At 37.9% G+C, this 25,066-nt stretch overlaps 3 protein-coding genes, 1 long non-coding RNA gene and 1 pseudogene across 11 annotated transcripts in view; 4 read left to right on the top strand and 1 right to left on the bottom strand.

The window, feature by feature from the left end:
* Positions 1 to 5,197, top strand: part of LOC113679181 (uncharacterized) — a 48,429-nt gene extending 43,232 nt beyond the window's left edge. For all 8 annotated transcript variants that reach the window (XM_089214476.1, XM_089214481.1, XM_089214477.1 and 5 more), the window contains 5 exons: positions 29 to 2,580; positions 2,980 to 3,107; positions 3,415 to 3,535; positions 3,974 to 4,056; positions 4,588 to 5,197. In XM_089214476.1, the coding sequence (XP_089070602.1) occupies positions 29 to 2,580; positions 2,980 to 3,107; positions 3,415 to 3,535; positions 3,974 to 4,056; positions 4,588 to 4,639 (2,936 nt within the window). In that variant the 3' untranslated portion in view covers positions 4,640 to 5,197. The remainder of the gene's footprint in view (positions 1 to 28; positions 2,581 to 2,979; positions 3,108 to 3,414; positions 3,536 to 3,973; positions 4,057 to 4,587) is intronic.
* A 148-nt stretch (positions 5,198 to 5,345) lies between these two features.
* Positions 5,346 to 8,142, top strand: LOC149041164 (uncharacterized). The gene is made up of 3 exons (XR_016189150.1): positions 5,346 to 5,623; positions 5,699 to 5,739; positions 8,037 to 8,142. It is a non-coding gene; the product is annotated as an uncharacterized LOC149041164 (long non-coding RNA).
* A 408-nt stretch (positions 8,143 to 8,550) lies between these two features.
* On the top strand, positions 8,551 to 23,785 carry LOC149041162 (uncharacterized). Its single transcript, XM_089214504.1, has 10 exons — positions 8,551 to 9,004; positions 10,055 to 10,688; positions 11,141 to 13,692; positions 14,124 to 14,251; positions 14,548 to 14,668; positions 15,836 to 15,997; positions 16,606 to 16,658; positions 17,568 to 17,625; positions 18,312 to 18,394; positions 23,105 to 23,785. The coding sequence occupies exons 1-10, from the start codon at positions 8,762 to 8,764 to the stop codon at positions 23,154 to 23,156; spliced, it is 4,086 nt and encodes a 1,361-aa protein (XP_089070630.1). The 5' UTR covers positions 8,551 to 8,761; the 3' UTR covers positions 23,157 to 23,785.
* Positions 21,351 to 22,204, bottom strand: LOC149041163 (uncharacterized; annotated as a pseudogene).
* A 531-nt stretch (positions 23,786 to 24,316) lies between the features above and the next one.
* Positions 24,317 to 25,019, top strand: LOC149041161 (uncharacterized). The gene has a single exon (XM_089214697.1). It carries the CDS (start codon positions 24,411 to 24,413, stop codon positions 25,017 to 25,019), a length of 609 nt encoding a protein of 202 aa, XP_089070823.1. The 5' UTR covers positions 24,317 to 24,410.
* The last annotated feature ends 47 nt before the right edge of the window (positions 25,020 to 25,066 follow it).

The raw sequence follows: 25,066 nt of genomic DNA, 5'->3' as shown, positions 1-25,066 counted from the left end.
TTTATCTTGTTTGTGTTTCCTTTTGCAGGTATCTTGCTTCAACAAAGACTCCGGGAGATCTCACTTTCCCTTTCAGAATTGGAACTAAGCAGGATCAAGAAGCTTGTTCGACCCATGTTGGATAGCTTTAGACTAGCCAGGATCAGGGAAGCTTCAGAGTTGTTTGAGGAATTAGAAAGAAGAGGGAAGTTTTCCTTTTCCTTTGTTAAAGATCTTCTGGAAAGAATCCATCGTTTTGATCTTGTAGAGAAACTTGCTGAACCTTTTCACAATGGTGGAGAATCGTGTAGAAGGGAATCTTGTTCACCTCAAGAGAACAAACAACTGGTTGACATGTCTGAAAGTGTTTCTGGTGTCAATGGTAAACAATGCGATGAAATGGAAGAAAGGAAAGAAATATTTGACAACACTGAAGTTGATGAAGAGGACGAAGTTTGCAACAATTCCAATGTAAACTCACTTAATGGTGATAAAGAGGGGGCTGCTCTTACTTTTCATGCCGAGAGTGTGAATGGATCAAGGTTTTTTGGAGATGTGGATTTGTCAGGGGAGAGATACGATTCAGCCTCAGGTTTGTCTCAGTCATTTGATGTGTCAAGTATTGGATTGGACTCCCAAGAGAAGTCTTGGTCGCCTTCATTTACAGTTGAACAATTTGAAAGTGAAAAGCTGAAAGGAGCATGTGCTGCTAATTGCAAAAGGGTCAAAGAAGTTACTCCTGACTTCTCTTTTCCTGATGGTGCAGAGACACAATCTTATTCTAATCATCACTTTAATGACACTATAGATGGTGCAGCTAATTTACCAGATAGAGCCCAAGATAGTTTAAAGCAAGAAGACTTAACTAGTGTGAATCAAGATTCTCTTCCAAATGGAGACACAAATCAGAGGCAAAATGTTTCAGGTGCAAGTTTCACTGCTCAAAAGGACACAGCAACAGATCTTTCTGACTCTCATGTGAGCAGTCAGTCAAAGAAATGGGAGCATTTAGGGGCCAGGCCAAGAGACAGACCTCTTAAAACAGACAGATGTCCAGAACCTTCTTTGCTAAACTCATTGGAAGACTTGGTACCTCCACAAGTTGCTGGACCTGTGGCTCATGGAGTGGCCAACACATTCTTGGAAAGACACTCAGAAGACAAACATCTTCATGAAAGTTTATATTACACTAACGTTGAGAAGATGTTGACTGAGAATTCTTCATTACAAAGAGCTTGTCATGTAGACAGCATGGTAAACTTGACTGAGTCAAATAAAGCTCAACTGTACTTTGGTGACTGTCAAGTTCCTTTCAGGCCAGATCCATATTCTCAAACACATGTGTCATTGTTCCCTCAGACTAGTGGAGCATGTATTGGAGGAAATAACAGTTCAAACACTGGCTTCAACTTATTGAATCCTAATGTAGCCAACAACTTTGTGCCTTTTACAGGACTGAAAGATGGGACTTTTCCATCTTTACAAAGAAATGAAGTTTTTCATTCAGGGTTCACTGGTTCAGGATTGACCTCTGATTTCATGCAGCCCACAGGATCTCAAATAGGTGCCTTTAACGCGTTGAATTCCAATTCATCATTAAATGAGTATGCTCTTGGTACAAGAGAGCCTCAAATACCTCTGGATGGGCATTTTACAAGTTTGCAAATTAATCAACCAATTCACCTAGGGTTACATGGTTCAGGCTTCACTTCTGACTTGACAGGGTCCACAAGGCCTGAAATGACACATTTTGCAACTGGTACACAGAGAAACAGTGACTTCAGAGGCAGTGCATCAATGTTACCTTCAACAAGAAATTCTGGATTATTAGGAAGTTCATCAGTTAACAAGCAAACCTATGGTTTCCCTCCAGATGCTTCCCTAACTTCATCTTCAGGTGCAAGGGTTAATGGATCTGACAGCAAGCTTTTTTCAGAATCAGAGTCAAGTAGAGTTAGTCAGTTATTGCCAGTCACAACAGGCAGTGATGGTTTGAATACATCTGAAGAGGTTAACTCTAGTAGCAATGCAATGAATGCATCTGGTGATCATTTGGCTTCTGGACATTATAGAGAAGGAAGCAGGGCCTATAATTCTTCAAGCTCTCACATGATATCTGGTACTGATACAGGGGAGAGTCAATCTGGCGAAACTGAAGATTCAGTCACAAACAGAAACTATGGCACAGAGTCAGTGGAGTCTACGGATAACTCCCTACTTGAATTGGAACAGCGTGTTGAAGAGGCTTGTGCAATGGTGGAAAGAGTGCTTAGGGAGAGAGAAGAAAGAGAAGAGTTTGGTCGGGAAATTGAAAGAAAAGAGCGTGAAATTCGAGCAGAAAGAGCACGAAAGAAGAGAGAAAGAGAAGCAAGAGAGCTAGAGGAAGCCAGAGGATGGCCTCAACAGCAGGAACCAGTTACTGGACAGTCTTTGTGGCTTTGTGAGCATTACCAACGTCATTGTAGAGTACGTTTCCCTTGCTGTAACAACTTCTATTCATGCCACCGTTGCCATAATAATTCCAAGGAATGTGACAATGAGGAAGCTAAAGCAAGTCATGCAACTCACCTTAAATGCAGCTATTGTCATCATGAACAAGAGGTGATGAAAGGTTTTTAGTTATGTTGTAAATTATAGTTATAAGAATTGCCATTTTTTTTTATTGGGAGTGGTAGAAAACATCCAGGGAGGAGATTCATGTCCTTTTTTCCAGTAATATTTGTTAACTGTTTTGGTGAGTTATTAATTACAATACACTCTCTACTGTTGCAAACTCACTTTGCACATGTTTGCAAAATTTTAGTTGCCATTTAAATAAAAATTAAGCAAAACAAATCTCACTGCAAAGTCAGATACCAAAATGTTATCCCCTTTCCATAGGTTGGAGCACTGTTCTCTCTGATGAATGAGACAATCTATGTTAAGAGCTTTGTGATCATAATTCCCACTAACTTAGAGTGTGAGACTTCGAGTGTGATTTTCCAAATCATTTCCTTTCAGATTGGTGAAGACAGTGGCAAGTGTCGTAGTTGTGGAGCAAAGATGTCAGCATACTTCTGTGCTATTTGTAAACACTTCACCAGCATTGACAAAAATCCATACCACTGTGAAAAATGTGGAATATGCCGGTAACTGACCTGACAGAGTTTTCAGTTAATAAAGAACTTTTCTGTTGTGTTTTCCAAAGCTTTTTATGTTTTGAAGCCACATGAGCTTTTTCAAGGGTTCAAAGTGTAACTTTTCTTGTAAGTCATCTGTTTGGCAACCTACATGTGTAGAAACATAGAATGGTAACCAGAAAGAAAACACTTAAACAGCTCACATTTTGCCTAAATCTTTCTTTTCTCAATCCTACCGTGAAGCCAGCTTTACAAATTTGATTTTTCTACCTTTTAAAGCAAGGCACTGGTCTTATTATGCCATGTTTTCTTGTAGCATACATAAAGACAAATCGTTCCACTGTGATGTATGCAATGTCTGTCTCGACAAACGGCTTCAAGGAAAGCACAAGTGTAGGCCAGACTCTGGCCATGATGAATGCTGTATCTGTTTAGAGGTGAGCTGGTAACTTTCAAAATAATTTTGGTTTCTTAATCGTTTTTATTATTATTATTATTATTGTTACTGTTGTTGATATATTTTTTATTAATTTACCTCTCTACTTCTTTTCCCATGAGTAAATTGTCCCACCCTGTATGTGTAACACTGTGTTCTTTCCAAACTATTGTATCAAAAGTCACTTTCACATGAGCGATGTTCTCCAACCACTTTTACACTTTCAGACATTTTGTGGTTATTTGCTTAGAAGATATATAAATGTAACACTAATTTTAAATTCTGACATACTTTGTACAATTTTTCTAACCCACTACATGTGTATATATTAGAAAACATGTTTATACCTTCCTTTTATCCCTTATTTCTTGACTATATAATAGCACTACTTTAATCATGACTTCAGCATAATAACTTTTCATTTTTGTTTTACTTGTAGGATGCTTTCAGTGGATGTCAGATTTTACCCTGCTCACACAAGGTTCATCGAGAATGTGCAATAGCTATGATACAGAATGGAATGTAAGCACTTAATTCTTCAATATTCCTTCGTCACTTCTTTGCCTTGTTTGTTTATTTGTATTTTGTTGTGCTAGACTACACACTTTCCACTTGATAGTCAGAGAAAACAAGAAGTATATCCAAAGTTAAAAACTCTTCTGAGCAACTACCTCTGATACATTACTGTGACCAGACTATTTTTTGTTACTGGAAATTCTCAGAACTACTGGAATAAACCTCCTTTTGTGCAATAACTTAAGGTAATGCAAGCTCACTAAGAAGTGTCAGTTGGGTAACAAGCCTTGCATTTTATTTGTTTAACTTTTCCCTCAGTCCTCTACCTGGGTGCAACAAGGCTTGTCTGGCTTATGGATACTTTTCTGTGTTTTCTTGCAAGTGAGGAACCCATTCCACTACTTCCTCACTCACATGTAAGGAAATCAGATTTCTGCCATAGGTCATTTAACCTGTTAGTTAACTACAGGTAGCCAAAAAAATATATTTGTATGCCAATTATTAGTAATTGTATGTTTCTTATGTTTCTTATTAAAGCCGCACATGCCCAGTATGCAGACACCCATTATACAGCCCAGCTCCTGAGTGAAAATTGCTGCATTTCATGTTGGTGACAGTCAGCTGCTCAAGGCATGCCTTTCAGAAGGAAAAGCATGTCAAAAAGAGAAGAAAATGTTTTACAATTCTGTTATTAAAGTGTATATTAAATAGGTATGCATTATGAAGCGAACAAATTTCAGACAGTATTTGTACATTGTTTGAGTTAAAGCCATGACTTAACCACATTACTTTAAGAAAAATGGCTTTCAGTTAGGTTTTGCTGAAAGACATGTTCTTTGAATGCTAAATATCTCTGAGAAGGAAACAATTTTGTTCCACTTTGAAAAAATTGAGAACATGGTATTAAAATGAAAAAAAGGCACATGATTATTAAAGAATTATCTTGTTTGTTAAAGTTGTTTAAGATAGTTGCTTGAGATTTATTGTCCCATGATTTTGAAAAATTCAGCTGTTACATTGTATTTTAATATCTATCGTGATCAATTTCATGTATGTTCAATTTAATATAAATATTACTGATCGAGTTGGTCTGCCTTTTATGTGGAGTTGATTCGTTAAATTGCAATAAACTTTTGTGCAATGAAAAGTCTTTAACAGTGTGGCTGCTTGTGCTATGAAAAGTCTTTAACAGTGTGGCTGCCTGCAACCACTCCCCCTACACACACCCCTGCCCTACCCCCTAAACAAACCCTTGTCGTGCCCCCCTATACACACTTTTGCCCTACCTCCTTCTCCACCCCTCGTATGTTTAAAGCGAAGCTTTTCATGAAAGTAATAAGGCTTACCAAAACTGGTATTTCGGTAAGAAAAGAAAAAAGGAGGCTACCTATTCTTGGGGTTTCACTGTTCTTCCCTCGGTGAAGTTCCTCCCTTCGACGACATTATTTTCTTATTTTTGACCCTGACGTCATTTTCTCTTTCCTTTTATGGAGGAAACAGAGTAGAAAAGATGGTAAAGGCACAGGAAAGATATGTTTGAGTAATCTAACGGGCTCAGGGGACGAGAATCCAGGTAGAAACCCCAGGTTTCATCGCTTACTTTGTTTTGAACAACAGTTATTAATGTTGATCGTACTTTATTCGTTAGCAGCTTCGAATAAGTCTCAAGTTGACGATCATAGCGCCGAGGTAGGTGTGGATGTTATTGTTTTTCGTTCCGTGTTTAGGGCATTCGATACTAAAATGTCGATTAAGTATCGTTTTAATCACTTCGTAAAAGGTTTCGTAATCGAAAGAGTAATAAAGATCGTAAAACCGAGGTCATTGATTAAAACACTCTTTTCATTTTTGGACTTTGACTCGGCTGAAATGAGTGCCCCACTTCACATCCTCGTGACACCATTTAACTCATGTTCGCTTGCCTTAACCTCATATTGAAATGCATAAGCGCACAAAGATATCTATTTTTATATTCAGCCGCCTTGTCCGTGCTACAAATAAACAGAAGAGAGGAACAGAATCCTAACCAATTCTTATGCTGAAAAGTGTATTATCTTGCGATTATAAGTACCTCGATTATCTCTATTCTTAAATATTTCCTTAAGATTTACCGATGAGGAGCCAAATATATTTCATTGATTGTAAATTAAATGTTTTGGAAAGGGCCGAGTTTACCAGAAATTAAATCAAGACATGCTGATGTTGAAACTTGTTTCACGCTCTCTTCATATAAGGAGGGTCTATGTTGACTGTTTTAAATCATAACAAAGACATAAGGAAATAACAAAGACATAATGAAATAAGAAAGACATAATGAAATAACAAAGACAAAGAGTCGGTAAGATAAAAACTTTAAGTGATTTTCCGTATGAGTACGGAAAAAATACTTTAAGATTTGATGTGAAATCAGAGTAATTGGTCGGTCACGAGAGAGGTCCGATGTCTTGATACAGCATTTTGATTTATAATATTGGACGAACTGATGGCTAAAAATCCTAAGAGATCTAGCTTGTTTGATAAATGAATTTGGTATTTTGTTAACTAGCTCCATTAAGTCATTTTTGAGCTGATAAATGGTGCTATTGAATTCTGGTGACAAGTCGCATGAAGATCAAGTCTAGCAACCTGCTATTTACTGGTACTGGTATCTGGTCAATTCGCCACTACTAAAAACTCACCACCACAAAACTCACTAAAGAATCGTTGATGAAACTTCAATTATTTCATTTTTTAACATGCTTTTTGTGTGCAACTTAGGCCAAACACCTCTGAGCTGTATTTTACATTAACTTAAACTTCATATTGTTCTTAAGGCTTTGGGTAACGTTAACTGGCAAGCCTTTTAACAAGTGAGCCAGAAATATTTAAACTTTATGCATTTTGTAAGGCAGTGAGTAGAACTGTAGTGGATATGGAATTTTTACTCAATGTAGAAACTCGCAAGTGTTAGACACCTTGTCAAACATCTAATATTTCTTCTGAAGTGAGGCCTTTGTGTTGGAAATTCTTGTTTCCCATCTTCCCTACTGAGTTTGACATCAGTGGTCCTTTCATCAAAGTAGCCAGCAAACCTGCTCTAATCTAAAAATGATGTGGTGTTCTTGAATTTTTTTCCTGCAGTGTAAACCTTTTCTCCTTATTCCTTTATACATACCAGTGAGTACTGCTATGGCCCTCTTTGTTTACAAACCATGCAGCACTCTTTATGGTCTTTAACTTATGATTCATACCTCTAACTATAGTTTAGCACATTTGAAAAGGGGTGCAGCTTTTTGCCCAGGTTGAGATGTATAATGAAAAGTTGTGCTTAAAACTTTTGCCATACCTGCTCTTTCAATTTGGGTATAAAATATCTCTTAAACACCATCTTCAACCTTGAACTTTTTCTCAATTAAAGCACAAACTTTTGGTGTAAATGTAAAATAAAATTTTGTGTAAATTTTTAGGAGGTATGCAAGTGAGATTCTACATTTAAAAATCCTATGTCGCAGCAACCATGTCTACTTTATCTTTAGACTAATTTTTAAGCAGATAAGGATAATCAGTGCTTATAAATTGAAAAATTTTGTCATCCTTGCTAATGAATACTGTTGCTATGGATTCAAAGTAAGTTTAACATTCATAGGCATTTCTCAGTTCTGTGTCAGTGAAATGAAAGTCAACAAAAAGCTTGCAGAGTTTTCTTCAGTTGTTTGACTTGTTTTTTTTGCCCTGTCTTTTCTTTCAGCAATTTCCAATTGGAAATGTTTTCAGTTGTGCAAAGGGTTTTCGTAAAACCTGTGAGATTTGTCTTTTCCTGATAACTTAAGCAGTTTGTCTCAACTTTTTTTTCACTCATATTGTGCTACTCTTTATTTATTTGTCCTTCTTGTCTTACCAATATCATTCTTGGTTACAACAGTTGATTTTTTGTGGGGCATCACATTGTAATGAAACTTTAGAGAAAGTAGTTATTGAAAGGTTACATTTATTGTCTTTTTCTGCAGGTATTTTCTCCTGCACTGTGCAGTTGATGCAATTGTGTGGCAAACTACTCTTACAACATGTAAAGTTGGAAATACCAAGATGTAAACCAAGCTCTTTACCCCAGGTTTGGTGCATTAATGTTATGATGAAGCTAATGCTAAGATTAAAGAATGTTACAACTTGCTATATGGTGACTAAAGTTTACTAGTTCCCAATTTTGAAAGTTTAGTAGCCATAATTTTCTTTTCTAGTGGCCATGGTGACCAAAACAGTCACAGCTTGAAGTGTAAGAGATGTAATTGGCAGTACTTTTTGCATTATGACATTAGATGAATGTGTAATGATGATGCATACAGTTGAACATACACAGCATAGACATGGATTTTAATTTTTTTCCCTTTTAATTATATATACTGTTGGTCTTATATTATAAGACATTATTTTCTTTAGAAGCTTGATATGTTTCTTGTCATCTTACTTTATTTAGGAAGAAAAATCTTATCCTCTGATAAGGCACTGCTTGTTCCTTTCAAGTGGATTTCTAGTTTAAGTAGAAAACTGGAATTGTCTGAGGTGCTCAGCATTTCAACTCCAAAGATCCCCTTGGCTTTACATAGGAATTGTGCAGTCCACTTTACTTTTTTGGACCCTATCTGTGCCTCCTTGTCACTTGCTGTTGAGGAAGGATCTGTTTATGTAAAGTGTCGAGCAGTAAAAGAAAGTGGGTTTACTTGTACCATGCACCATGGAGTCTCTTGAGTCTGATTTTCAAGGATCAGGCTTTGAACAAACTCAGTGTTTGCCATGTGTGGAGGATGGTGGTGAAAATGCTGAGGAGTCAACAAAATGTTATTGTCACGGTAAGGACTTTCAAGACAAATCTTCCTGCAATTCTGACCAAAAGTTGGATTTACATGCACAAACCAACTGGGAACCAGATTCTGATGTGCTAAAGATAGGAATGTCTGTTGACCTGTCACAGACTGAGGTAATTAAAATTTTTACTTTGTGATTGAAATTACTAAAACAAGTAGCTTCATAGGTTAAAACTTCTCCAGATAAATATTTGTTTTGGCATGATGTAAATGTATATGTGTATGTACAAGGTGTAATCTTATTTCTTTCTCTTTCTACCTTTAAAGAAGGCAGAGGAGGGGGCTATTTAGTTTAGGAGTCAAAAATTTTTTTCCTCATTATTTTTAGAAGGTTAATTATTTTTACTCAAACAGTGTAGTGGTTGAAGTAGAATCTTGCAGTCACTGTCTCAAGATATTTTTGAATCAGCATATATCTTTTAGAACTTTGGGTCATCTGTCATTCTGAAAAATTCCCCAAGATGCACTGATAAAATTGGAAAAGATGATGAATTTTCCAAGATGCTTAGACCATTTATCAAAGTTTTTGTCATTTGCATTGCCATGAGTTTCCTGTGTGATTGATAAAGAGGGTAATTAAAATGTTTCTAAGTTTAGGGTTAAAATGAAGGAATGTATTGGACTCTGGATCAAGAATTCCAAATTCTAGCTTTTGCTGGAGTCACTAGGCTTTGTTCTCGGTCACTCTTTAACTCTTTAGCTCTCAAGATATGATTGTTAATTCTCCCCTCTAGCTGCTACAAATTTCCTTGTAAACAAGTTATGAGAATTTGGTGTTAGATCAAGATAACAACTTCAACCTGATAATTATTTGAGTATTCTCATTACCTGTTTGCTGGATAGTGAATAGATGGATGTTGTAGGGAGAAGTCACTTGTTAATCACTTGTTAAAGACTTGAAAGCCATTGATTTAGAATTCATAAAGGATAGAATTTCTAGTATAAAATAAGTCCATTTTCGGCAGGATCTTGTTTATTGAAATTGTTCTCTTTTTGGTTATAAAACATTATAACTAAAAGCAAGAGTGAATATCAATTATTGTAGATTTACCCATAACTGGGAGATGTCATCATGAAATTATTTATGAAAAGATTAATATTATAATGACTAAATGTATTATTTTTATTTGCTTTAAATTGGCTATGGTTGGTTTATTTGATAGGATACTGAAAGCTTATCATTCACTGCCCACTCTGGAGACAAGATTGGTACTGATGTTTGTGTAAACCTTTTAGAGTGTATTTTGAGACACAGACAGTTATCTTCAGAAATACAACTTTCAGGCAACAACAATGGATTATATACTACTGATGGTACAGAAGAACATGTTAACTCTCTTTTAACTCCTGTGTCAGCCTGCAGTGTTCAAAGCACTGAAGCATGCTCTAACAAAGAGGAGTCAAAGGAGGATCACAGAATGGAATTTGATCAGCGTCCTGGACTTCCATTGATCACAGAGAATGGCAAAGGCACCATTCTCAATGGCAACCCGATCTGTGAATTGCAAGATGAAGTTGTTTTCTACCTGGATCAATGCCATGAACTAAGAGAAAAATTAATAAAATTGAAAGAGAAATTGAAGCTCTGTGAAGAGGAGAAACAAGGTCTTCAAGCTGAAGTAGGAAGACAGTTGTTTCTTGAAAGCAAAGAAAGACGATGCAGCAAAAAGGTTTATCAACCCCCCAGCAAACATGCCAGTGGGATAAGTGAGCCTGTTGGAGTTAAAGGTCCATCCCATGACTTTTCAGGTACAGATGCTAAGCTGCTTGGTGGTGCAGGTCCTTTAGAGAAAGCAGGTAAATACTTTTTGGAATAGTTACTGTGGCTATTGTGCTCCTGATAGGATTCATATTAACTGTATGTTACTTCTACTACAAATTTGCACTATTGTCATACATTACTTATCATGTTCTAAAGATGATCACCAGAAAGCATGCTCGATTGGTAAAGATCATGGCTTTCTGTCTTCGTCTTTCAATAATGCACCTCAAAAGGCAGATGTTGCACAATCTGAAACCGTGTTGTATAGCCATTTAGTCAGTATGTCGAGTTATAACTGAAAATTAATACTGTACCTTTATTTAGAGATTTCATTACATTAATGAAGGCTTTCAAAATTTCACCTTTCTTGGGATAAGTATGCATGCATGCATTATACTATTCCAAGACGGTATTAATATGAATGAGAAAAATAACTGAATTTCTAAGAGTTACCTCACATTTATCTTGTTTGTGTTTCCTTTTGCAGCTATCTTGCTTCAACAAAGACTCCGGGAGATCTCACTTTCCCTTTCAGAATCGGAACTAAGCAGGATCAAGAAGCTTGTTCGACCCATGTTGGATAGCTTTAGACTTGCCAGGATCAGGAAGGGTTCAGAGTTGTTTGAGGAATTAGAAAGAAGAGGGAAGTTTTCCTTTTCCTTTGTTAAAGATCTTCTGGAAAGAATCCATCGTTTTGATCTTGTAGAGAAACTTGCTGAACCTTTTCAGAATGGTGGAGAATCATGTAGAAGGGAATCTTTTTCACCTCAAGAGAGCAAACAACTGGTTGACATGTCTGAAAGTGTTTCTGGTGTCAATGGTAAACAATGCGATGAAATGGAAGAAAGGAAAGAAATATTTGACAACACTGAAGTTGATGAAGAGGACGAAGTTTGCAACAATTCCAATGTAAACTCACTTAATGGTGATAAAGAGGGGGCTGCCCTTACTTTTCATGCAGAGAATGTGAATGGATCAAGGTTTTTTGGAGATGTGGATTTATCAGAGGAGAGAGACGATTCAGCCTCAGGTTTGTCTCAGTCATTTGATGTGTCAAGTATTGGATTGGACTCCCGAGAGAAGTCTTGGTCACCTTCATTTACAGTTGAACAATTTGAAAGTGAAAAGCTGAAAGGAGCATGTGCTGCTAATTGCAAAAGGGTCAAAGAAGTTACTCATGACTTCTCTTTTCCTGATGGTGCAGAGACACAATCTTATTCTAATCATCACTTTAATGACACTATAGATGGTGCAGCTAATTTACCAGATAGAGCCCAAGATAGTTTAAAGCAAGAAGACTTAACTAGTGTGAATCAAGATTCTCTTCCAAATGGAGACACAACTCAGAGGCAAAATGTTTCAGGTGCAAGGCTCACTGCTCAAAAGGACACAGCAACAGATCTTTCTGACTCTCATGTGAGCAGTCAGTCAAAGAAATGGGAGCATTTAGGGGCCAGGCCAAGAGACAGACCTCTTAAAACAGACAGATGTCCAGAACCTTCTTTGCTAAACTCATTGGAAGACTTGGTACCTCCACAAGTTGCTGGACCTGTGGCTCATGGAGTGGCCAACACATTCTTAGAAAGACACTCAGAAGACAAACATCTTCATGAAAGTTTATATTACACTAACATTGAGAAGATGTTGACTGAGAATTCTTCATTACAAGGAGCTTCTCATGTAGACAGCATGGTAAAGTTGACTGAGTCAAATAAAGCTCAACTGTACTTTGGTGACTGTCAAGTTCCTTTCAGGCCAGATCCATATTCTCAAACACATGTGTCATTGTTCCCTCAGACTAGTGGAGCATGTATTGGAGGAAATGATAGTTCAAACACTGGCTTCAACTTATTAAATCCTAATGTAGCCAACAACTTTGTGCCTTTTACAGGACTGCAAGATGGGACTTTTCCATCTTTACAAAGAGATGAAGTTTTTCGTTCAGGGTTCACTGGTTCAGGATTGACCTCTGATTTCATGCAGCCCACAGGATCTCAAATAGGTGCCTTTAACACGTTGAATTCCAATTTATCATTAAATGAGTATGCTCTTGGTACAAGAGAGCCTCAAATACCTCTGGATGGGCATTTTACAAGTTTGCAAATTAATCAATCAATTCACCTAGGGTTACATGGTTCAGGCTTCACTTCTGACTTGACAGGGTCCATAAGGCCTGAAATGTCACATTCTGCAACTGGTACACATAGAAACAGTGACTTCAGAGGCAGTGCATCAATGTTACCTTCAACAAGAAATTCTGGATTATTAGGAAGTTCATCAGTTAACAAGCAAACCTATGGTTTTCCTCCAGATGCTTCCCCAACTTCATCTTCAGGTGCAAGGGTTAATGGATCTGACAGCTGGCTTTTTTCAGAATCAGAGTCAAGTAGAGTTAGTCAGTTATTGCCAGTCACAACAGGTAGGGATGGTTTGAATACATCTGAAGAGGTTAACTCTAGTAGCAATGCAATGAGTGCATCTGATGATCATTTGGCTTCTGGATACTATAGAGAAGGAAGCAGGGCCTATAATTCTTCAAGCTCTCACATGATATCTGGTAATGATACAGGGGAGGGTCAGTCTGGCCAAACTGAAGATTTAGTCACAAACAGAAACTATGGCACAGAGCCAGTGGAGTCTACAGATAACTCCCTGCTTGAATTGGAACAGCGTGTTGAAGAAGCTTGTGCAATGGTGGAAAGAGTGCTTAGGGAGAGAGAAGAAAGAGAAGAGTTTGGTCGGGAAATTGAAAGAAAAGAGCGTGAAATTCGAGCAGAAAGAGCACGAAAGAAGAGAGAAAGAGAAGCAAGGGAGCTAGAGGAAGCCAGAGGATGGCCTCAACAGCAGGAACCAGTTACTGGACAATCTTTATGGCTTTGTGAGCATTACCAACGTCATTGTAAAGTTAGTTTCCCTTGCTGTAACAACTTCTACTCATGCCACCGTTGCCATAACAATTCCAGGGAATGTGGGAACAAGGAAGCTAGAGCAAGTCACGCAACTCACCTTAAATGCAGCTACTGTGATCTCGAACAAGAGGTGATGAAAGGTTTTTAGTAATGTTAAATTACATTTATAAGAATTGCCATATTATTTTTATTGGGAGTAGTAGAAAACATGCAGGGAGGAGATTCATGACCTTTTTTCCAGTAATTTTTTGTTAACTGTTTTGGTGAGTTATTAATTACAATACACTCTTCACTGTTGCAAACTCACTTTGCACATTTTTGCACAATTTTAGTTGCCATTTGAAAAGAAGTTAAGCAAAACAAATCTCACTGCAAAGTCACATACCAAAATGTTTTCTCCTTTCCATGGCAACTACACTGGCCACAGGTTGGAGTACTGGAGCATTGGAGCACTCATTTGTCTGTCTGATTAATAAGTCAATCTATGTTAAGAACTTTGAGATCATAATTCACACGAACTTGGTCTGTAAGACTTATGATTTTCTAATCATTTCCTTCCAGGTTGGTGAAGACAGTGGCAAGTGTCATAGCTGTGGAGCAAAGATGTCAGCATACTTCTGCGCTATTTGTAAACACTTCACCAGCATGGGCAAAAATCCATATCACTGTGAAAAATGTGGAATATGCCGGTAACTGACCTGACAAAGTTTTCACTTAATAAAAACCTTTGCTGTGGTGTTTTTTTGAAGCCACCTAAGCTTTTTCAAGGGCTTGGAGGTCAACTTTTCTTGAAAGTCATTATTCTTGGCAACCCTCAAGTGTAGAACCATAGAATGGTCACCAGAAAGTAAACACTTAAACAGCTCACATTTTGCCCAAATCTTTTTTTTTTCTCTCAATTTTACCTTGTAGTCAGCTTTACAAAATTGATTTTTCTACCTCTTAAAGCAGGGCATTGGTCTTATTATGCCATGTTTTCTTGTAGTATACACAAAGACAAATTTTTCCACTGTGATGTGTGCAATGTCTGTCTCGACAAACGGCTTCAAGGAAAGCACAAGTGTAGTCCAAACTCACACTATGATGAATGCTGTATCTGTTTGGAGGTGAGCTGATAAACTTCAAAATACTCAACCACTGGTTTCTTGATCATCAACCTGTTCCTCTTCATTTTCTTATTTCCTTTTGACCTGGAAATTTAAGACTTTTAACAGCTTGACCAAAAGAAAGCCTTTTCAATCTTAAAGACAAAAACATTAACAAATCACTTGTACTTTATTAAGAACACTGTTTTCAGTGTGTCATTTCTATTGGAGAGACTAGGAGATTGAGAAATATGCAGGTGTTTATTGTTGAACACTTAAACACATCTAATGACTCCGAACTTGCCCATTGCCACCAGGAGAATCTTTCTTATTCTTTCAGCTGGCCCATACTCTGCACAGAAATATCTTCTTATCAGTGCTTAAAGGCCTAATGATCCAACACTTGAAGCCTAGTTTCAATAGACAAATTAACTCCTACGTTGTGAAACTCTTCCTACCAGGAATAACCTAGGATATAAAATTTGAAATTTAATGGACAGTACGAATATTACCCTGGTAATGGCCTAGTGTCAAAAACGTTTGGTACCGGTATTTTTCTTTTTAAATATTTTTACCTTGTAAATAGCTTCAATAAAATTTGTTGAAGACTTAAATTTTGAAAAGATTGGGCAAGTGTTGAATTGAGTTTACTTATTGGCACTCTGGGCTTAATTGTGTATTAATTGTACCATGTTTGGTGAAAAAATTCTAGCTAAACAATTACTGATTTTGATAACTTTCAATACCTATTCCTGAAAATATACACTAATTATACATATATTAGAACCCTCTTTTGTCACATGCTTTGCTGTTAGGCCATTGTATATTTTCGTGTGTATATGAAACAGTTGTGTCTAGAATGTGTACATCTTAATAAGATGTATTTTATGTTTGTGTATTTGATGTGTACATAGTGCTAATCTTAGGCATAGTGAACTGGAATGAAAATTTATATACTTAGAATTGTATAAAATAAATAGGTGCAATATTTTAGAAGGGTTACCATTTTGATGACATAAGATTTAGCAAATACCAGTACATGTATGGTCAGACAATCAAAAATGAGTGGATAAACCTAAATTTGGATTTGCATTCATTTGCTATCAGGGGCAATGCTTTTTGAAGGAAAGATGTCAGGTGAATTGAGGGAGGTTAGGGTTAATAATTAAATTAATGTTTCCTTTACAGGAGAGTGAAACTGGAGCAGAGAGAGGGCCGCAAACAACCATTTGTGTTGTGAGGTCTTTAAATGCCAACCACAACAGCCGACAGGCTTTGAATGAGGCAATAGTGAGAATTCAAGCCAGGTGGTCATGGTTCAGAAGATGGTGTACATGTGGGAGTGGATTGGTGAGCAGCTGAGTTACAGTCTTTTTTAAAGAGAGTTAGTCGTCAATGGACAGGCTCTATCAGTCATTTTGGTAGTAATGATTAAAAATTGCATAGAAAGCTTTTGCTTTGAAACTCAGTAAATGTTGAACATCAGAAGTACCTCTAGAACCTAGTTGAAGTGAGGACAACAAATCAATCAGGCATGAGAAAACTATATACTATGCTTAAAAATTCTTATTCCTTTGTGGTTTTGTGGTTTGCTTGATTATCAGTAGGTGTTTAAAGTTTTTGGAAATTGTTAAAAAGAGCAAAAGATTGCATAATGCATTATTAGTCTACATTGGATCTCATCAAATAGCTGTGTTGGTGAATGTTGTCAAGAAACTTTGCTGTGTGATGTTTTTGACAAAGAATTTGTTTATACGAAAAAGTTGATCTTTCAAGAATAGAACATCAAACAAAATGGTGAATGAAATGTTTTTTAAAATATGGCACAAAGAAAACTAAGAGAAAACTAGCGTCAAAAATGAAATTTAAGAATGCTTGTTATCAATGAAAGGTCTTGTGGTAAGTGTCTTTTTCTGTTTAATTTTTATGTTGACAATTAATAGTTTTTGTTTTGGTAGCGTGACCAAGATTCTGGTGCAATTTGTGCAAATTGTTTCAAGTACAAATACTGGTAAGTTTTCAGTTGTCAAAAGAAAGTCATGAAAAATTGAAAAAAATTGATCTGTAATTAATTAGCTAGCTCGCTAAGAAGAGGTCTTAGTCTGAGCCCCACCTAGGTCAATATATTATGTGCTAGGGATAGGTACTTAGTCCTGCAGTGCCTTTCTCCATGCAGGATTTTTGAATGAGTACTGTTGAACTCACACTAAAACCTGACAAATAGACTAACATCCCATCTGGTAGGGGAAGCAGTACTCCCAACTCAGTTCATGCTAATTGGACACCCCAGTAAGCTTCTCTGATGTGGGATGATTGGCTTGAATGAGGGCGACTTTTCAGATGCTAAAATATATTAAGTACATGTATTTCTGTTGTTGTTTGTCTGAGATTGTTAATTTGGTACATCTACATTTCGAATGTCAAAAGGAGGGCTAATAACCTTACCCAAAAAAATGACAAACTGTATGGTTATTGAGCTTATTAGATTTGGAACCCCTTTTCCCTTATTAAAACAAGGAAAGGGAATTTTTTGAGATCCAAAATAATTTCATTTCAATAGACACTTAGAGATAAAATCATTGTCTAAGCAAAATCTCATCTTTGTCAGACTTCTACATAAACAACAGTGCTGGTCTCTTATTTGATGCATAATGTGCATATATACAGGTTGGAGGATGAAAACTTGAAACAGCTTTGCATCATGCATTATGGTTTCAAAACTTGATTACGACAATGACCAACATACTAAATGTTGAAAATTTTATTCATTGACTGGTAATATGACAGGCTTCAATTTTTAACAATGCAAATTACTTGAGTGCAACCGCAAACAGTAACGTTCATGTCATCTTCCATTTATTCACGTGGTTTTACGTTTCGTAGTTGTATTTTTACTTTATTTGATTTGCCTTTCTTCCAGGGGACCTAGCAGAGTTAGACCACAGATTGACCATGATGAGTGCTGCATATGCCTGGAGGTAATTTCTTAGTTATCAATAAGCATAGATGAATGATATTTGAACTGAGAGAACATATTAGGTCCTTGCTCTCTGACTATCAACTACAAGAATTGTTATCTACTATCAGGTACTGTGTAACTTTACCTCCAGAGTCCATGGTCTCTTTTTTGTCCCCTTCCGGCAGTTTGAGTAGGCGTGGTTCAACTTTATTTAATGTCTAATCATTCATCTTAGTTTCAGGATGAAGTAGTTTAACTCCTAAGATCAAAATATAAATTATCCACACTGTTTGCCATAGAACTCTGTAAATATAAGCTTTCAGATAATGTCATGTTTGATTAAAAAATTTATTTGTTGATATTCTACTTTCCCTTTCCACCTTGGACGTGTAACAGTACGAGGATTACTGTAAGTGTAACTCTGTACTCTTTCCAAATTAATTTATCGAAATCACTTTCACACAGGCTGTGTTCTCTGACCACTTGAACACCTTCTGATTTTTTTTTGTTATTTGCCTAGAAGACATGTAAATGTAACACTTAGGATTCTGACATACTTTGTGTAACTCTTCTAACCCCCCACATGTATATATACCAGAAAACTTGTTTATACTTTACTTTTATCCCTTATTTCTTGGGTATCTGATAACACTGATTCAATCCTAACTTCAGCATAATGACTTTTCATTTTTGGTTTACTTGTAGGCTGCTTTCAGTGGATGTCAGATTTTACCCTGCTCACACAAGGTTCATCGAGAATGTGCAATAGCTATGATACAGAATGGAATGTAAGCACTTCATGACGAGCCAGACGTTCTTAGCAACCGAAAAAAGAGCTTTGGATCCTGCTGAGATCGAGGAGTTTTACTCCACGATCTCAGCTTGACGTCCAGCAGCTTGCAACATTCCATTGTAACAATATCCCTGCTACTGATCATTTATGTTACGCTGACAGTGCGAACTTTCGCGCGAGCGTGTTATAATCCTGAAACGAGAGTGAGCGTTTATAATTAAAATTTCTATTTTGGTAATTAAAAACGTGTCAGTGAATGTATGCCACGTTTGGAGTGAATGACGTATTTTGGCTCTTTGATTTTTATCAATAGGCCGGGAACAAAAGCGAAAGCGGACGAGCCGACTTTATTTGCTGACTTTCCAAGTCAGCTTTCCTTTTCTGAAACCGCTCTATTTTCTGGACCGTAAACCGCCAGACAAATACGTACGTGCCAGCAAATCGATACTAAGAAAGAGTATAATAGACCCTTTTTGTTGAACGAATCTCGGATTTCGTCATTTTGGGTCATTTTTAACACTCACGCGAAATTCCCCCTTTTTTAAGTCTGCCTGAAATGAACAAGGGACGAACCGGACGCCACGACTTTTGCCTTCGATTAATGCACGCAACACTCTTACGCTACGACTACAAACAAAACGCGTATGTCGATCAAAATGAGAACGTTGCGGAGTTTGACGGCGAAATTTAGCCGTTTAAACCGTGAAGTAGTGCGAATTCAGCATGTTAAATTTTTGATACTGTAAAATTTCGGTTATAAGCCCTTGACTAATACTAACTACTTAATAACCGGGCGCGAGGGCTTAACTGTAAAATTCCAGACTGAGGGATGAAATTTTTGCTTTATGAACCGAGCCTCTGGGCGAGGTCCATAAATCAAAATTTCAGCCCGAAATCATAGTATGGAATTTTACAGTAAAGCCCGAGCAAACAAGGTTATTAAGTTTTTTTTATAATATGGCTTCAAATAGGTAAAGCGCGTGAAATAGAGTGAACTTATACATTGCCTTCATTTTCCGTCACAATTTCGTCAGGATAATAAAATTCAGAAAAGAAATGTTTTTTCAGAACGCATAGTTAAAGAAGAGATACGTTTTTTGTTCAATTCCTTGCTTTTTTAACGAAGTTCCTTTCAGCGAAAGTCACTAAGTTCGCTAGGTTTTGTAAACCAAAACCGTGGCGGAAAAAATCTGCTATGCCCGTGGGCGTTTACCGGGGGATTACGGACCGCTAATTAACCAATCTGAGCGCGCGTGCTATCGCAGCCATATAATAAAACTTTGTAAAGGGTTTTGGGTAGGTTTAGCGGATTGAAAAGCGTTTAAAAACAAGCCATGGTAATGTTGATCTAAATTCGTTTTTAATTTAAAGTCATATTAAAGCAAAATTTCCAGTTAGCACTGTCATCCAGCAGAGGGGGGAAGCGGGGTTATCGGGGGGCCTATAACCGGATTGTTTTGTCTGCAGGTAGATAATCTAACCAGAATTTTACAGTATACACTTCGGGTCGTTTTACACGGTACGAAATTATCGCAGTGTATTCAACAATTTCCCAGGCTGAAGTCGCAACACTTTATATTTTAAAAGCTAGCCGTCTATCATACTGCATTTTCTTTTATTTCAACCAGTACACGACTGAAATAGGACACATGGTCACACATCCAAAGCCCGCTCTCTCCCACCCACTATATGATGCTAAAGTTCCCACTGAGGCAAGCTTTCACACGCGAAGTGAAAACACTTGGTAACGTTATCGATCAGTAGGAATGCCTGCGAGTGTGTTAATCGACCGAACTACATAAGTTGAATAAGTACGCTACGGTTTTTTTTTTTTTTGAATCATTGGTTCTCGCCCCCTTTTGCTTTTTGTTTTCGGCACCACGTTTCCGTATTACAATTCCATATTATTTGAAATGATCCTCCCCCCCCCCCCCCCCACGAAAAAAAAGAAAGAAAATTGGATGATTAATAAATTTGGAACTTATTGAACAATTATTTGTTTGTTCATTCAAAGAGGGTATTCTTACGTTAAAAAAATAGCCGAATAGCCGCTATGATGGAAAGGGTATTCTGATAATAGTAATGAAAGGTAGCATCGTGAGGGAATAACATCATTTTCCAGGTTCTCCCATACCATAATCTAACAGAAATACTTAACAATTATTCCACGAGTACGCATTGGATATGAGCTGGTAGATAGCCAACCAGAGGATTGAAGTTGGCTATAACCATGTCTTACCCAACACACGCGAACCAAAATACTTATTATGCTATATATCCCAGAAGCACTCAGGCATACAACTATGCCAGGACTTCAACTTGGGTGAACCAAAGAGGATATATAACACTTGCTAGAACTTCAAAACCATGTGCGAACCAAAGTACTTATTATGTTATATATCCCAGAAGCACTCAGGCATACAATTATGCCAGGACTTCAACCAGGGTGAACCAAAGAGGATATATAACACTTGCTAGAACTTCAATATCTTGTGCGAACCAAAATACTTATTATGTTATATATCCCAGAAGCACTCAGGCATACAACTATGCCAGGACTTCAACCTGGGTGAACCAAAGAGGATATATTACACTTGCTAGAACTTCAAAACCATGTGCGAACCAAAGTACTTGTTATGTTATATATCCCAGAAGTACTCAGGCATACAATTATGCCAGGACTTCAACCTGGGTGAACCAGAGAGGATATATAACACTTGCTAGAACTTCGATACCATGTGCGAACCAAAAGTACTGCTCATGTTATATATCCCAGAAGCACTCAGGCATACAATTATACCAGGACTTCAACCTGGGTGAACCAAAGAGGATATATAACACTCACTAGAACTTCGATTTACCATGTGCGAACCAAAATACTTATTATGTTATATATCCCAGAAGCACTCAGGCATACAACTATGCCAGGACTTCAGCGCAATGATTTCAATCCAGATAATGAACAAGTAGATCTGCTGAAAAAATGAAAAGTGAACCAGACTTTTCTTACTCGTGCATTGTTCTTTGGTAACATTCCTTAGTTACTTTTCATGTGCAACAATATTGTTTACTTTCCTTATCACACTAAGTCAGTCAATTGCTTCCAGGGCTTGCTTCGGGTCTTTTTTTCTCAGCAGCTGTTCTGCGATATCGCTCATCACTTTAGCCACTTCAACATTCTGGTCCACCTGATCGGCGAATAAAGATGCAAGAGGCACCTGGAACTTATCGCAAACATCGCCGATCAAGGTCCACATATCGCTTGTACTGTACTGTCCGGGTTGTCCTTTGCCGGGTCCTGTGTGCCTGAGCTCAGCGTCGATTGACCGCCGTTTTTTACCTCATCTCGAAGGGCCTCTAACTGGGAAAGCGCAACTTCAAGTTCAGCCTTAAGCTTAAGATTTTCATCTTGACTCTTCTCGATATCCTCTATGGATATGGCTGACCTTGAATCGACTCCAAATACTGTTTGTACAGGGTCATGAATTTTGTCCTTGTTGTTGTCACGTGTGTCAGTCGCTGTTTGGCAATCTTCATTATCTTGGCCAATATTCAGGCTGTTGATGCCATCAACCAACCAACTGTACTTTTCTTCTTCGCCCGCTTTTAGTTTTTGCCGAAGTATCGCGGAAACAACACCGAAAGAAGAGGCTATGAATACCTCTTCTTTGTGAACTAGTCGTCGATCCAAGTGCCCGCCATTTTTAAGATTCGAGAGTTGCACTGTGTTAAATTCTTTTGGAAAGCTTGACACCAAAGGGCTACTCGACATGAATTTTCCTACAGGAATGCCGCATATTTTGGAATTCAGGAGACACCAGTCCCTCGAATCGCTCGTGGAGTGCAGCTATTTTGCTCTTCGAATATCGAAGGCATCCATGCCGCACAGCACCTGATCGAAATGAGAACAAATTTCCCGCTCTTGCGAGTAATGTCTGAAATTCAACCTCAAGAAAAGTCAAAAGAAAAATCCAGCCCCTCAAAATAAACAGGATTGACGCCATTGGAGGTTGTACACAACGGTGTTAAGGTAATCACCGAACGCTCCCCTGTTGAAACCACAAATCGAAAGCGATGATAGCTACTGAGCCGGATCATGACGTCACACCATAGCAACCAAACCCCACGAATTTTTTAACATCCGGTTTGCTCTGGCTCGTCATGATTCTTCAATATTCCTTCTTCACTTCTTTGCCTTGTTTGTTTATTTGTATGTTGTTGTGCTAGACTCCACTTGTTAGTCGTCACTTTCCCAGAGAAAACAACGCGTACATGAATATCTAAAGTTGAAAACTCTGAGAAGCATCTACCTCTCACAAACTACTGTGACCAGACTATTTGTTATCTTTGGAAATTCTCAGAACTACTGGGATAAACCTCCTTTTGCGCAACCACTTAAGGTAATGCAAGCTCACTTAGAAGTGTCAGTTGGGTAACAAGCCTTGCATTTTACTTGTTACACTTTTCCCTCAGGAAGTGGCAATCGGTCCTCTACCTGGTTGTATTAAGGCTTCTCTGGCTTCTGAATGCTTTTCTGTGTTGTTGCTAGTGAGGAACCCATTCCACAAGTTGCTCCCTTGCACATGTAGGGAATCAGTTTCTGCTATAGGTCGCATAACTTGTTAGTTAATTACAGGTAGCAAAAAAAAATCTGTATGTACGTCAATGATTAGTAACTGTATGTTTCTTATGTTTCTTGTTTTAGTCGCACATGTCCAGTGTGCAGATACCCATTATACAGCCCAGCTCCTGAGTGAAAATTGCTGCATTTTACGATGTTGCGATTTAGACATAAGTGAAGATCCTTTGTACAAGAGAAAAAGATAGTAGTTCAAAGAGGGCTCCTTGATTGGTTGTTACCCATCTGGACTTTGCCCTCTGCAGGTTTTTCACAAGGAATTAACACGCAATTGGTTTAAGTCCAAGGAAGCTTAAAGCGAATCTTACTCGTAGAAAAAGTCAAAACGCGAGAGAATTGCGTGGCAAATTCACTATCAGTAGCATTTAGTTCCATGTGAATCTTTTTCAGTATGGCAGGTAATTTAGTGTTAACAACTGAGTTGAAAACGTAAATTAGCCACCGTAAAGGTTAAAGCGATTGGATTGATCGCTCTGACGAAGGGCTAACGCTCGAAACGTCAGCTTTTTTACCCTTTAAGGTGGCTAACTTACGTTTTCAACTCAGTTGTTAACACTAAATAACCTGCTATACTCTCCCACCGACGCAGCACCACAGTTTCTTTAGAAACTTACCCCTGTATTCTTTTTCAGTATGATTGGACAGTGTGGTTAGAGTACGTGATAAAATGCAGGTTGTTTACAAGGAAATGAAGCATAATAGAGCGAGGCTGTTGAGGCAAAATGAAATTTGATTGGTGGAATACAATTCAAGCACGTGAAAAATTTCCTTATGTTAATGTAGTGCACTGATTAGGTATGTTGTGATTGGACTTTGGACGTTGTCCTCATGGTACAACGGAAGAGACCTGGGAAAAGCAGTGGGCCATAGGGTTATAGTCAAGCCTTTCTCGGGTGCTACGACAAAGGCCATGAATCACTATCTCAAGCCAAGTCTGGAATTTTCGCCCAACGAAGTGATTTTACACATTGGGACTAATGATCTTAAAACCAGGGAACCAAAGGCTGTTGCCGAATCGATAGTCGACCTCCCGAGACAGATCGAGAGCACCTGCGATACTACAGTCACGCTGTCGGAGCTTGTATGCAGAAAAGATAAGCTTGACCAGGCCGTAAAAACAGCCAACAAGCATCTTGAGAAGTTCTGCCATCAAAACGGATGGAAATTAATTCATCATGAGAACATATCTTATAATGGACTCAACAAAGGTGGACTGCACTTAAACTCTAAAGGTAATGTGCAGTTTTATAATAATTTTAAATCGCACCTAGAATGAGATAATGTGCTGTCCGTCAATGCCGTGCGAAATCGATCAAGCAGCCAAAGGGGCGTAAAATCTGCCTCAATATTGCCACCTTTGCGTGGCTTTAGAATGGCCTCACTCAATATAAATCAATTAACTACACATATAGACGAACTAAGAATCCTATTAGCAAACAACGATATCGATATTATTTCTATAAACGAAACAAAACTGAACGAGAGCATTCAAGATCACGAAGTTCATATTCTGGGATACGAAATAATTCGCCGCGATAGACTTACGAAAGGCGGCGGGGGGGTATGCTTCTATGTTAAAAATTCAATCAACTTTACAGTACGATCTGATCTACATATGGATGCATTAGAAAATCTTTGCTTGGAAATCCATAAGCCAAAAACAAGACCTTTTGTGATTGTTACGTGGTATAGACCACCTGACTCTCCTATTGGCATTTTTTCACCTTTTGAATCCCTAATTGGGAAATTGGATAGTGAAAATGTAGAATTTTTTGTACTGGGAGACATGAACTGTGACATGGTCACTGCACGATATGACAATGATACATCCAAATTAAAGAATATTGCTGATGTCTACGGACTCGAGCAACTCATCGCTGAACCGACGAGGATAACACCCACCTCGTCAACTTTAATTGATTTAATTTACACCAACTGCTCGGATACACCAACTGCTCGGATACACCAACTGCTCGGATAAGATCGCCTGTTCGGGAGTTTGTCATGTTGGGATAAGTGATCATAGCA

This window comes from Pocillopora damicornis, chromosome 8 (assembly GCF_964200805.1).
Source record: "Pocillopora damicornis chromosome 8, jaPocDami1.2, whole genome shotgun sequence".
NCBI lineage: Eukaryota > Metazoa > Cnidaria > Anthozoa > Scleractinia > Pocilloporidae > Pocillopora > Pocillopora damicornis.
Note: the sequence above shows the minus strand (reverse complement) of the source record. Positions and strands in the feature narration are given on the sequence as shown.

Excerpts from the sequence above, each read along its gene's own strand:
- LOC149041162 (XM_089214504.1), top strand. The coding sequence starts at position 8,762 with ATGGAGTCTCTTGAGTCTGATTTTCAAGGATCAGGCTTTGAACAAACT. Across the intron at positions 13,693-14,123 it reads ACTGTGATCTCGAACAAGAG|GTTGGTGAAGACAGTGGCAA; the intron begins GTGATGAAAGGT and ends ATTTCCTTCCAG. Across the intron at positions 17,626-18,311 it reads AGTGCTGCATATGCCTGGAG|GCTGCTTTCAGTGGATGTCA; the intron begins GTAATTTCTTAG and ends GTTTACTTGTAG.
- LOC149041161 (XM_089214697.1), top strand. The coding sequence starts at position 24,411 with ATGGCCTCACTCAATATAAATCAATTAACTACACATATAGACGAACTA.